The sequence below is a fragment of the Poromitra crassiceps genome (assembly GCF_964638095.1).
Source record: "Poromitra crassiceps genome assembly, chromosome: 22".
In the NCBI taxonomy this organism is placed as follows: Eukaryota; Metazoa; Chordata; class Actinopteri; order Beryciformes; family Melamphaidae; genus Poromitra; species Poromitra crassiceps.
In genome coordinates this window covers 9008756-9021102 of record NC_139647.1, presented here as the reverse complement: position 1 = coordinate 9021102, position 12347 = coordinate 9008756, and the positions used below count along the sequence as shown (strand labels likewise).

The window sequence follows — 12347 nt, the reverse complement described above, 5'->3', positions numbered from 1 at the left end:
CACAACACTGGTGAGATGTCTTCATACAAAGTAAGCTAGTAAAAATCACAGCACTGTCACACCAGTTGATTTATACTAATTAGATATGCTTGAGTCACTCATAGTAATACAGATATAATTACGCAAGTATTCTTTCTGCTGGAAGACCTTTGAACGTCTTCTTTCTAGTGGTGAGACTTAAGTCCACAAACTCCTCACACTGGCACCAGCAAACATCAGCGACGTTTATTGAGCAGTGTCATGGTAGAACGGCTCCCGTGGAGACGTGCGTGAAACCGAGCGAGTCTACAACTTCCACTGTCTCCACTTTCCCTCAGAACGCTCACAAAAACCTCACCCCCCACTCGCCCTGGCTCCCACAGAGGAAGCATGCCCTGTTTGTCTAAGCTCACCACATCTTCCATGCAACAGAGTCAACAAACATGCATGGGCACATACTGTACTTTCTATAAAAAGGGAGGACAGTTGTTATCCCTCACAATGAGAACCTTTTCTGGATCCACCCATCTGCAAAGGATCAAGCTGCTGAGCCATGATCTGGGTTTGGATGGCCTCCTTTTCAGGTAGGTAGGTCAGGCTGTGGGCACGGCAGAACATCTCAGTGAAAGCAGCTTCTGACAGGGCGGAATGGAATTACGTGATTGTGTGCTGTAACACACTATAGCCACGCAGTAGACCGAGGGGGGGGGGGGGGGGAGTCTCGGGTTGGTCGCATTGAGGCCAATGAGGAAGTAGCAAAAACTGTACTTCGTCAAATGGCCACTTGAGGCTGGTTCGAAAAGGGAGTCATTCCACACATTCACGCCCACGTTAAAATGCCTGACTTATGCCGGACCAATTATAGCGAGCGGTGCTGCGGCTCTGGGAAACCCTCTCTCGTCCAAACATGGCCACAACTATGTCACTTCTGACAAAAAAAACAACAACAAGATGGCAGCGGCTATTTATTTTCTCTTCTGGCAGCGGCCCAAACGCCAAACCTGAGGAGGCTTTAAAACCAATGGGTTTACATGCACGTCCATCTCTTTGACAGTCTATGCAGGAGACCATGACTCCTGCCAATGGGAACGAGCGTCTGCTGGCTGTGGAGGCCTGTGAAGAACAGAGACGTGCTGAGGTCATGAGTAAACACAGGCTCTTCCAGTGGAGGGAGGGGAGGGAGGGGGGGGACACACATCTGCTCTGCCTTTGATCCAGCCGTCTGCAGCCCAGCAGGACCCTCACCTCAGCTGCCCACTCGATGCCTGACTAGAAAACAACGGCCGCAATCACAAAACACGCGCTCTTCCTTCCCATGCTGCAGCCCTGCTCAGTGTTGCTGCTGACTCATGAGGGGAGCGTCTTTTTATTTTTTTTATTTTTTATAAGCAACTCGTAATCCTGAAATGTCAAGGAGGAGGAGGAGGGGGGGGGGGGGGGCTCTGTGGTCTTGAGAGATGCCTTTTGTTGCTTGATTCCCACACTCGTACAAACTTCTCAGGCATCGAGTTTCAAGGCCCTACCTCTGCAGGGCAACAGTCCCTTCTAGAGCTAGACCCATGCATTGGTTTGCTGATATTTCAGGCCGATATCAATAAAGATCGGGTATCGGACAAGACAGTCACTTTCTAAAGGCAGGCCTATTCAACTGGTGGCCTGCGGGGCCACATCGGGCCCAGATGCACCTTCCGAGTGGCCCAGGGCGGACGGGCAGCTACATTATGTCACTGAGGTCTGGACCTCGGTAATTAGTGGTGTGTTTGACGAGCTCCCGCAGGCAAACATGTTTAGCTTCTGTTGTTAACTAGACATTCAGACGAATGCGTGGGTAGCAGGCATGTTATGCTAGCTAGCTGGGAAGCGGGTGTAACATACAGTAGCTCCAAAGTCGGCGAAGTTTTTCCACAAAGGTAAAGCTTTTGACAAAGGTGGGTGTGTGTGTGTGTGTGTGTTGGGGGAGAGAGGGAGGGAGGGAGGGAGATACTGGTAGAGAGATGGAGTGTATTATTGGTTAATGTTATTGCCACTTGTTATGATTCTGTGGGCAAGAGTGAGTGAGTGAGTTAGTTAGTTTATTTATTTATTGTCGTGACCAGACTCAGCAATTATTGTCATGAAAAATGCAAAAATGTAATAAATTCTGAATATCGGCACGGAAGTTTTAGCTATCGTCAGCTCCTTTAAAAACCAGCATTAGTCTCCTCTAGTACAGTATTGGACATGACTGAAGCTCTCCATGGCGAACCACAGCTCAGGATATGACTAATCGTTGAACACACTGTACGAGAGAGAGAGAGAGAGAGACACTGTAGCTGTACAGCACGAGTGTGGGAGTGTGATGCTGGCTTCCAGTGGACATTAAAAGGTCAAACATGACGTCACCTTAGTTCCCTCACAACATGACCCCCTGACCTTATGAGAAGTGCTAATTTGATGAGACGATATTTCCACTGTGGTGAAGGACTTTTGTGTAACAAATCACACGCACTGAATCCAAACAATGGAGTCCAGAACATCCCAGAGTGCTGGGAAGCATGGCGGTTTCTTCTCAAGAGTTGTGGGCTAAAAAGACCCCTCTCGTAAACACTAAACACACGTCTACCTCTGACGTGCACTTCCAACGACATTGCTACTTTTCAGACGGCGGCGCGATGCGTTTGCATCAGCCGTGACTCATCGTGCAAAAAAAGAGCCATTTCTTTTCCATTTCGATTCAGGACTTTCCTGGCACCGTTTTGCTCCGCAAAAACTCCCTCTCCGACGAATTCGAACCGAGCGAAGGAGGTAAACAAATAATTGTTTTTGTCATGTGAAAAAGTTTGAGCCTTGTCGTCTGGTATCTTTCCCTTCGCTAACCACGCTCGAGGTTGGGGCTAGTGAGAGCTCCACCGCAGGACTCCCACCCTCCAATTCCCTCCGCTCGTACTGTATGAGGCCAGAGAACCACATCCTGAGGAGAGGAACGCCATCCACAGCACTGCCTCCTTGAACTGGAAAATTGGTTACACAATATGAACTTTTCACTGAAGACTTGTGCTGCTCCACTAAAAGTATTACAATCGCCGCTTTCATTAGGAGCCAACGTGCGGAGAGTGCAGGGACATTTTCAAAGGGCAACAATAGCAGAAAGGCCGTAGAAAAACAGCGGCTCGACTGATCGTGGGATGTGATGGGAGAGACGTCTGCCCTTGATGTCAGTGCCAAGGTGAGAGGCTCCACCACCATTTCCCAGAATACTCTGGAGAGTCGGGGTTCAAATGAACACTGTCCGAAGGACGCTCGCCTGTAATACGAGTCGACAAAAAAGAACCAGTGTTAGGTAGGGGTGTGTGTGCCATATCGTATCGTTCACGGTAATACCGGTACAATTCATATTCATATCGCCAAAAATGTATATTGTGATATCGTCGTCATAATGGCAATATTCCGACTTGTTGACGTAATGACGTCGCGGGGGGCGGCTGTAGCTCAGGAGGTAGAGCGGGTCGTCCACTAATCGCTTTGGATAAAAGAGGTCGGTGGTTCGATTCCCGGCTCCTCCAGTCTGCGTGTCGAAGTGTCCTTGGGCAAGATACCGAACCCCAAATTGCTCCCGTTGGTGTGCCAGCACCCTGCGTGGTAGCCTGCCACCATCGGTGTGTGAATGGGTGAATGTACCTACTGACTGTAAAGCGCTTTGGATAAAAGCGCTATATAAATGCAGGCCATTTACCATTTACCCGGGAGTGACTTCAGTAGTGTGGAAGCGGTTTGGTTACAAAAGAGCATGTACAACAAACCGTGGTAATATTTGAAGGCATATTTGAATATTTGAAGGCAAACCGTTACTTATGCTGACATAAACTATAACACTTATTTTGTTGAAATTGTATCTTGTTATGATACGCTTCAGGCAAGAGATTACAGTATAATCATGATGACTCTTTCCCTTAAAGGAACACTAGTGATTTTCAACCAGCTTTGTATCATTACAACATCAGTAGTATATCAGAAAACTGTCAACCGTTTTGAAGTCATTCATTTATTTTGACAGTTGTTGAGAGTTGATTTGAGTTAAGGTGTAGACCAATGATGTAATTTGTGCATGAACGACATCACTGGTCCACAACTTCACTCAAATCAACTCTCAATGACTGCAAAACGGTTTACAGTTTTCTGATATACTACTGATGTTGTAATGATACAACGCTGGTTGAAAATCGCTGGAGTGTTCTTTTAATATTTAGAACATAATTTTTTCACATTGCTTTTCAGTATTTATTAGGCTTTTGCTTTATATAGATTCACACTAGGTGGAGGTAGAGAGTAGCTGTAGGGTGAGACTGATAAACACATCCGGCATCGAGCAAAGACAAGGACACACACTGGGGGCGCTAGTGGGGAGCTATTTTTCTTTCTTTTTTCAGTATTTTGTCATATTGTCAAGAATCCCATTATCGCAGAAATACCCTGAAATATCGTGATATTATTTTAGGGCCATATCGCCGACCACTAGTGTCTTATGACACGGGCATGAGTGCAATACGATATACACAGAATGGACACTTAAAGGGAAATACCCACTGCCCCCAAATCCATCTGAGTCCAATCAATCAAGGCACAAGACATCTGACAGCAGACAATCGTGTCAAATGGATTCTGTCTGAACAAACCCAGGCAATGTGCATGTAACGGAAAGATGAGGAGGTGTTGCTGTAATTCCATAAACTCTAACAGGGCAGCATGAAAGATCTGCACTGGAGAAGTTACGCTCGTGAAAGTAAAGTGTTTGCACTTAGACTGAGGTGGTGAAGGGTAGACAGAAATACTGGATTTCTATGTCAGATGAGGATAGACTGTATGGCTAGTTGGCTACAATGTCATAAACTAGAGTGGAGAGATTTAGATTAGATTGCTGTCCTCCACCACACTTTTCCAAACCAGATATTGAATCTGTCAAACTTCCTTTCGAGGACAAAACTACACTTTCTCAAGACGTGCAATTTGCCGAATTAGTTTAGGTATAATCATCCTGTGACTTCCCCAATAATTCCGACGTTTTAACTGCCCCCCCGTGTTTGAGTTGCCGAAAATGAAGTAAAAGTGTGCAGCTGGGCTGACTTGGCAGAACGGGTCGCTCGGCGAGGGTGTAACAGTATCCCCCACACAGGGAGGGAGCAGAGTCGGGGGGGTGGGCTCCGCTCCACAAAAGAAAATTGTGCACATTGAATGTAATTTTAGATACATCTGTCTGTTAAACCTGACAACTATTCCTTGAAAGTCTGTAAAGCTAGATATCAATTTTAAGTTCAAGGAAGGTGGCAGACAGGCACCTAGGGAGGGGAATGTGTTTCACGTGTAGTCTTGGTATAAAACTGATAATGACTGATATCAACACATGATTGACTGATATCAATACTGTGATTGGAAACATATGTAAGGAGAAATCTCAGAATTTTTAAAAGTTGTATTCAATGGTTACGACGTTTAAACACGAGGTCCTGAACTAGATAAGCCAATTGTTTCTAGACGACCTGTCAGCTATATTCAATATCTAATTCTGTAAAGCCAAAAGACACTGCAATTTTAAAAATATGTTCCATTACACCAGAATCAAATCTTTGTGCTGTCAAACATTGGTTTCTATGGCATTAAGTTTCCTTGGGTTTGTCTAGGACTAAAATGGATGTTAAGTTTTAAAGTGACAAGCAACTCCACAAAATTGTCTTCAAGAAGAGATGAGAGAAAATGATCACATTTCCCTCTGAGAAATGTTTTGCCCTCTTTATGCCCCTACTAGTCTCTCCCCAGACTCAAATATTATGTCGAATCGCTGCAATCCACATAGTACATAATAGAGACTGTGCCACTTCGCAGCCCCCGCTGCTGTTTTGAGGGTGGGTCTGGGGGGGTTCGAAATAGGGCTGCACGATATATCGTTTACACATCGACATTGCGATGTGCGCATGCGCGATAGTCACATCGCAGGACGTGCGATGTCAAAAGCAAATTAACTCGTCATGTTGCTTGATAAACTCTCACTTTAGGGGTAGCCTACTGAGTGAAATGCAGGCTCTCTCAAAGGAGAGAGACGCCCCGCTACTGTACTCACTCATTTAGTGCTTAGCTTCAACACAACAAACATGCACAGAGAGCAAAATTGAATTGTTTTTGCTTATGTTGCGTTGCTGACAGTAGCCTGTCTGTAAACGATGTGATTGCGAGGCGGACTTGTCCACAGCTTGCAGCGCACTAGTATACTGGCTGCTGTAACTCAACATGTCCGTGGAGTGGAGATATTTACTCTTGAAACACCAAAAAGCAAGACCGCAACTTATGACACGAAGGCTAAAGTGATTACTGAGAAGTTGTCCGTGTATCACCGCAGCTCTCTCTCCCCCTCAGTCTGATGATGCATCAGATGATAGCAGTAACGTTACGGTAGAGGTAATCATACATAGCGACTCATTTACACAAAACATGTCGGTGAAAATAAAAAGACAATAGACATAGCTGGGCAATTAAATATATATTTATTACTTTTCACGAATGAATTGTTTGTCACCGGTCGGCTGCATGTGAATCCTCGTCTCTGTACTGCCCTGCCTGCGCTCAAAAACCGGAACTCCCCAAATGCGGAGCGTACCACTTGGTAGTTTCTGGAGGGGGGTCAGACCAAGTGTGTGAAGTGGCAGCGGTGTTTCATTGTTGATTTATTGAAACGTTAGAAGAACGAAAGAAGTTGAAAGCAGTGATTATAATCAATTAAATCTAATGTTTTTCTGCAAATAGCATCATTGGGAGGTAGATTCTGGCACTCAATATTAGGGGTGGGCAATATATCAAATTTATATCCATATTGTATTGTGATTTGAGACTATATGGTCTTAGATGTTGGATGGTAATATGGTGATACAGCATACATGTTGTCTTTCCCTGGTTTTAAAGGCTGCATTACACTAAGTGAAGTATAGGCTAGTGACATTTTAAAGTAGAATGTCATAACTCACTTTTTCATGTATGTAAGTCATGGAAATCCATTGGTCAAAATGTGTATGCACCCTGATAGATGACGCTCTGAGGCCTACCAGTAGGTCACAGCCCAGTGGTTGAGAAACATTAAAATACCTAATTTCCCCTCCAAAATCAGATGGACTCCTCTACAAAATCATCCCAATCATTCTAGAAATATTATTTTCTTTCAAATAGAGCTAATCTGGTGAAAATCTGTATTTTTTCATATCGCAATATATATCGCATGGGCGGGGAATATCGCAATGTCAGTTTTTTCCAATATCGTGCAGCCCTAGTTCGAAATTGAATGACTGACCAATGAGAGAGTGGTTCGTTTTAGAAAGTCAGGTTAGGTGGGCGCGCCTGATCGCTCAAGTCCTTACTGATTGGTGCCCCCAGGATTTTGGGGGGAACCAATCACTGGCCAGGATTCAAAAAACAGTTTGGAGCGAGCAGTGTCCCAGACGCAGAGAGAGATCTGCAGCAGGCAGTAACGTAGTGTATCAGCGTAAGAACTCTCATGAGTCTGGCGTTGAGACTATCCCCCTACAAGCTATCATAAAAGGTACAGTGTTACAGCATGACTGTTTAAAACTATTCCTGAAATCTAAGGATATGGACTGTATCATTAACAAATGGCTGTGATTCTCTTAGAGGCAATATGCATTTAGACAGTAGAAGGTAGAAGAATTTGAAATGAAGAGAAGACCTCTGCTCAGACAAATAGTATTGGTTGTGTTTACTTTATGGGGGAGGATAAATCAGTAGAGCTGCAACGATTAAACAAAGTCGCCAACCAGTAAATTCATCTGCAACTATTTTGATAATCGAACAATGGGTTTGAGTATTTTTTTACAGGGGAAAAAGTCAAAATTATCTAATTCCAGTTTTTTTAAATGTGACTATTTTCTGTTTTCTTTACTCCTGTATGACAGTAAACAGAATATATTTTGGTTGTGGACAGCGCACAAAACAAGACAGTTGAGAACATCATATTGGTCTTTGGGAAACACTGATCAAATGTTTTCACCATTTTCTGACATTTTACGAATGCATTTTACAGACAAACAACTAATCGATTAATCAAGAAAGTAATCGACAGATGAATCGACAATGAGAATAATCATTAGTTGCAGCCCTGTCAATCAGCAGAAAATCATCTCATCTTCAGGCAATATATCATTTTCAGATTTACCTTGGGCCGACCTGTCCCCCAATGCCCTCCTTTAACTTCCATCTACGCCAGCTCATTAAGCCGAGTCAGCGTTTTGTAAATGCCACTCTCTGACGCAGCAATACCAAAACCACTTTCTGCGGTTCCCCGGGGGAAACCACAAAGGGAGGTTCCCTGGAGGGCTTCGATCAACTCTCTGTACCTTGGTTCTTAAGAGGGGGGGGGGGGGGGGGGGTGACCCCGCCACTTTGGACCCCCCCCCCCCCCCACCCCCTCTCATTTCCATCACTGGGCCTGGGGGGGACCGGCTCCAAAACAGGTCCTGCAGGTTCAGAGGCCACCCTGTGTAAACAGGCCCGGCATATATACAGTGAGAGCGCAACTTGGCAACACAGCGCTATAATAACACACAGAGCCCATGCAGTTTGGACTCTTTGCCAGGCGACTGGAAGAGGAAATAGGGGAGTATAAACAGCACTCACCGCGGCCGCTCTCAGGTTTCCATGGTGCGCGGAGGCATCCTCTGGACGGCTCACACACACAACGTAGCGCTCGGGAAACACACGCAACTCTGGCGCAAGGGGAGAAACAACAGAGAGCGTGCTAGTTAATAATGTGGGGGGCTCTCGATCCTGGCTCCCGGTCAAAAAGTCGGGCGGAGGGGATTTGCGGTGGAGGTTCGTCGGGCCATCGACGAGCTCCGAGTATTTACTAGCCCTCAAAAGCGGGAGAGAAGAAGGCCGTTTACAGACGATTGCCGATTGTCTTTATGAGCCACGTGGACAGCATGAAATATTAGGAAATATTACATTAATAACGACTCTCGGGGAGCAATCTGAATGTTTTATCTGCTGTGCGGGGGTAATGACCATTTACAAGAACAACAATAATTTATATTACATTTATTATATTATCGTGCTGCCTCACAGTCCATTATGTATTCCAAAAGGACTGACCTCATATCACCACTTCAACTGGACAAGAGTCGCCGAGGTGGGCAGTATTTGACTGAAGCTTCAGAGGAACTGTGATTTTCTTGCGCAGAAACCAACCCCACCATCTCACAGATTCTTGTTCGTTCTTTTACAGATTCTAGACAAAGCCTGACTAATATATATATATACACGTGTTTCTTTTTCTCGGGCTGTAACTATAACAGTTGTCAGAGACATTTTATCGTTTATTTATTTCAAATTTAAACAACCCGGCCACGATGCACGGGCTAACGCAGTGGACCAAATTACACGACCTTTGACCCCTGAGTGACTAGGTCTAATTTGGTGTAACGGGCCTGCTGAGAGAAGCCGTCATCTCAGCCTGCAGCAGGTCATCCAGGGCCCTGGGGGTGCCGGTATTAACTTTACTGACAGGAAGAGGGCCATGTCGGTCCCCGGGGTGCCGATATTAACTTTACCGACAGGAAGGGGGCCATGTCGGTCCCATGAAAAGGTGGCTGTGGGTCACGGGCGCTAAATGGGCCATGGAGATAGATTCTCACTGCCCTCCGGCAGACAGCGCTCAGTCTCTCTCTCTCTCCCACTCTCAGTAGCCTCTCGAGGGAACCACTTAATGGCCGCCTGCGCTCCACAGCAGCCAAAGCAGGTAGGGACAGGACATAAAACCAAGTGAGGGGGAGAAAGATCAACACGCTGGACCACATGAGATGACTTGCTCTTTTCTGTGGGAACTTTGGCCCCGGTATGAGAGGCTGAGATGGCTCTTGTCAGACTCGTTTAACCGAGATAACTGATCTGCTGAGACCTTCTAGGTGAACCTACCCCCATAGAGCTGCTTGACGACACATCGGAGGTTGAAGTGGCGCTTCAGAAAACTGGCCACGAGGTTGAAGCTTTTCCCTGTAGAAAAAAACAAAAAACAACACAACAAATAATAAAAAGGGGGAAAAAACAAGTTAACAGCAAAACAGGCAGATACAAGAGCAGACACTTAGAAATCATCCTCTCCCTCTGAAACCATTTAACAGGGCTGGATCATTTTCATTTCAGACTGGAAAAATGAATTACTGTCGCCAGTGGGTCGGACTTTTTTGGACGGTGTGTAACCGCCCCTGTTCTCACACAGAGTGATTGACTGATACCATTTGCTCAATGGCCACTGTTGGTATTCAAATCTCTTCACTATCAAGACAGCTAAAGTGGTTAATGAAAGGACGCTCAATGCAAATATTCCTGTTCCGATCAAAAAAGCCCTGTGGGCGGCGACGACGCTGCTCAAACACGACTGGGCACCGCTTCAAGAACACAGAGAGGCAGACTGGGGCTCGCTGATTGGAGACAGACTGTCGAGGCGAAAGGCATGAAGCAACAATTAAAGTGAATACAGTGGCTGTCAGGGAAGAAGCGCTTTATCAGTTTGTCATCTCTGCGCCGGGATCTGTCCTGGAGGACGGACGCCCACGGACACAGAGCCCCCTTTGATGCACCATGAGAACATCCAGAACTCGGGCAAGGTTGCAACAAGTCTGTTTGACCAACATAAAGAACCATGCCCGTTTATTACACTGTTGGTTCTGCGTGCCAAAGGTCGAGGCCAGTCCGGACCACCTTCTCTCGTCTATTAAACATCTAACTTTGTCCTAGATAACACGTGGCCTCTTCATTCCCCAACTGTACAGCGCTCTTAATCTGGGCCTCGTCCTCCTGGCATTATGAGGTGAGCTCATTCATCTCGTGGAGTGAGAACGTCTTCATTCTGTTTTCGTCTAGCTGACCGTCCAGCAGCCTGGTGGGAGCAGGGAGACCGTGTCCTTGGCCTCCGCTCTGTTTGTCATTATCCGCGGAATGTGAGATGCGCCGGGCAAAGACAGAGGCCTGTTGGCTAATCTGGTAGGAATTTGTTGACTAAAAGCGGGGGTCTGGCTAACACGCTATATTCAGTTGTTCTTTGTAAACAAGACAACAGTCCTGACGGAGCCTGCTGGCTTCAGCCTCGCACAGACTAGTAGCCAGAGAGTCTACCTTTTCGGTTCTCCACTAACAGCCCATCGAGGGATTGCAAAACCTTATCACCGCCAGCTCGTAATTTCTTCTTACTACTCAGCTTCTCATATCGCTGTTGTCGTGTGAAAACCTCTTTAACTCCATAACTTGGTTGATTTGGTTTTTTACTTCAATCGGAGGGTTACACGGTCTTCTACGGGTTGAGAAGATTCGCTGACCTCTTCCGCTCATGAAAAAACCCTCTCGAAACGTGTCGGACGGTGCCAAAAATGCATCGTGTTAAACCTAAAACCGAGGCTGTTTGTCTTCGTTCCTGGAAAAAAATTGACATTTTGGACATTTTTGGAGGTTGTCACCCAATAGCGACGAAAGGCTGACAGTCACGCAACCACTCTGCCTGTAGGCCCTAACAGTCAGAGATGAGTTGGGACAATCAATACTGACAGCCTACGTAGTACACTCTTACAAAATCTTGACCTACAACTGGGACAAACATGAACACAGAACATACCAAACAGACAGCGTGTTGACAGCAGAGAGGCCACACAGAAGTGTGTAGGGGCCTGTGTGGACATTTCTCCTTTCTCTGTCAGCTGATGGTATCCCAGCTGAAAGCACCTCATTATGGTCTTCAAAAAGAGCCGTGTGGTGATTGCAGGTAATGGCATGCAATTACAAGACACAGCCCGCCACTAAACTGCCACAGGTAAACACTTAAGTCCACTGGTCAGTGACTGATGGCACCGCCCACCTCTGCTTCCCTTCCAATCTTGCTTGCGGATGATTTTGGCCACCCCGGTGAATACTTCAGGGAGGAGAAGTAACAGTGACATGAATGATACTATTTTACTTCAAGTCTACTTCAAACACAAACTCAGCCTGTGGTATCAGTAGTCTGTTAACTAAATACTCACAATATTGAGCTCCGTTCAACATTATGCGCTGTATGCGGAAGTAGGTAACGCACAAAAAAACCCAGAGAAAGGAATGTGGGTTGTGACATCATGAAACACCCAAAGATTGTTACTATGGTACTAGATAATTATAACCGATATGTTTGTCCCGGAGATAATAGGGTGGAGCTACTCTCCAGGTGACGAGCTGGAAGAAGTGCCAGTCTCTGGCTCCTGTGGGGAATATTTACGACCCTTCTGCCTAAAAGCACGACAACACCCACAATGTATTCCTACCCTGTGAGAAAACAAGGTACAAGTGAGTGGGCACTTTTCCACCACTTGCTT

At 45.9% G+C, this 12347-nt stretch overlaps 1 protein-coding gene across 1 annotated transcript in view; it reads right to left on the bottom strand.

Annotated features, from left to right (window-relative positions):
• The window catches only part of slx4ip (SLX4 interacting protein), a gene marked incomplete at both ends in the record, with an annotated part of 37467 nt that overhangs the window by 6199 nt on the left and 18921 nt on the right, over positions 1–12347 (bottom strand). Inside the window, 2 exons of the mRNA XM_083658291.1 lie at positions 8629–8717; positions 9925–10002. Coding sequence (XP_083514417.1) covers positions 8629–8717; positions 9925–10002 — 167 coding nt within the window. The remainder of the gene's footprint in view (positions 1–8628; positions 8718–9924; positions 10003–12347) is intronic.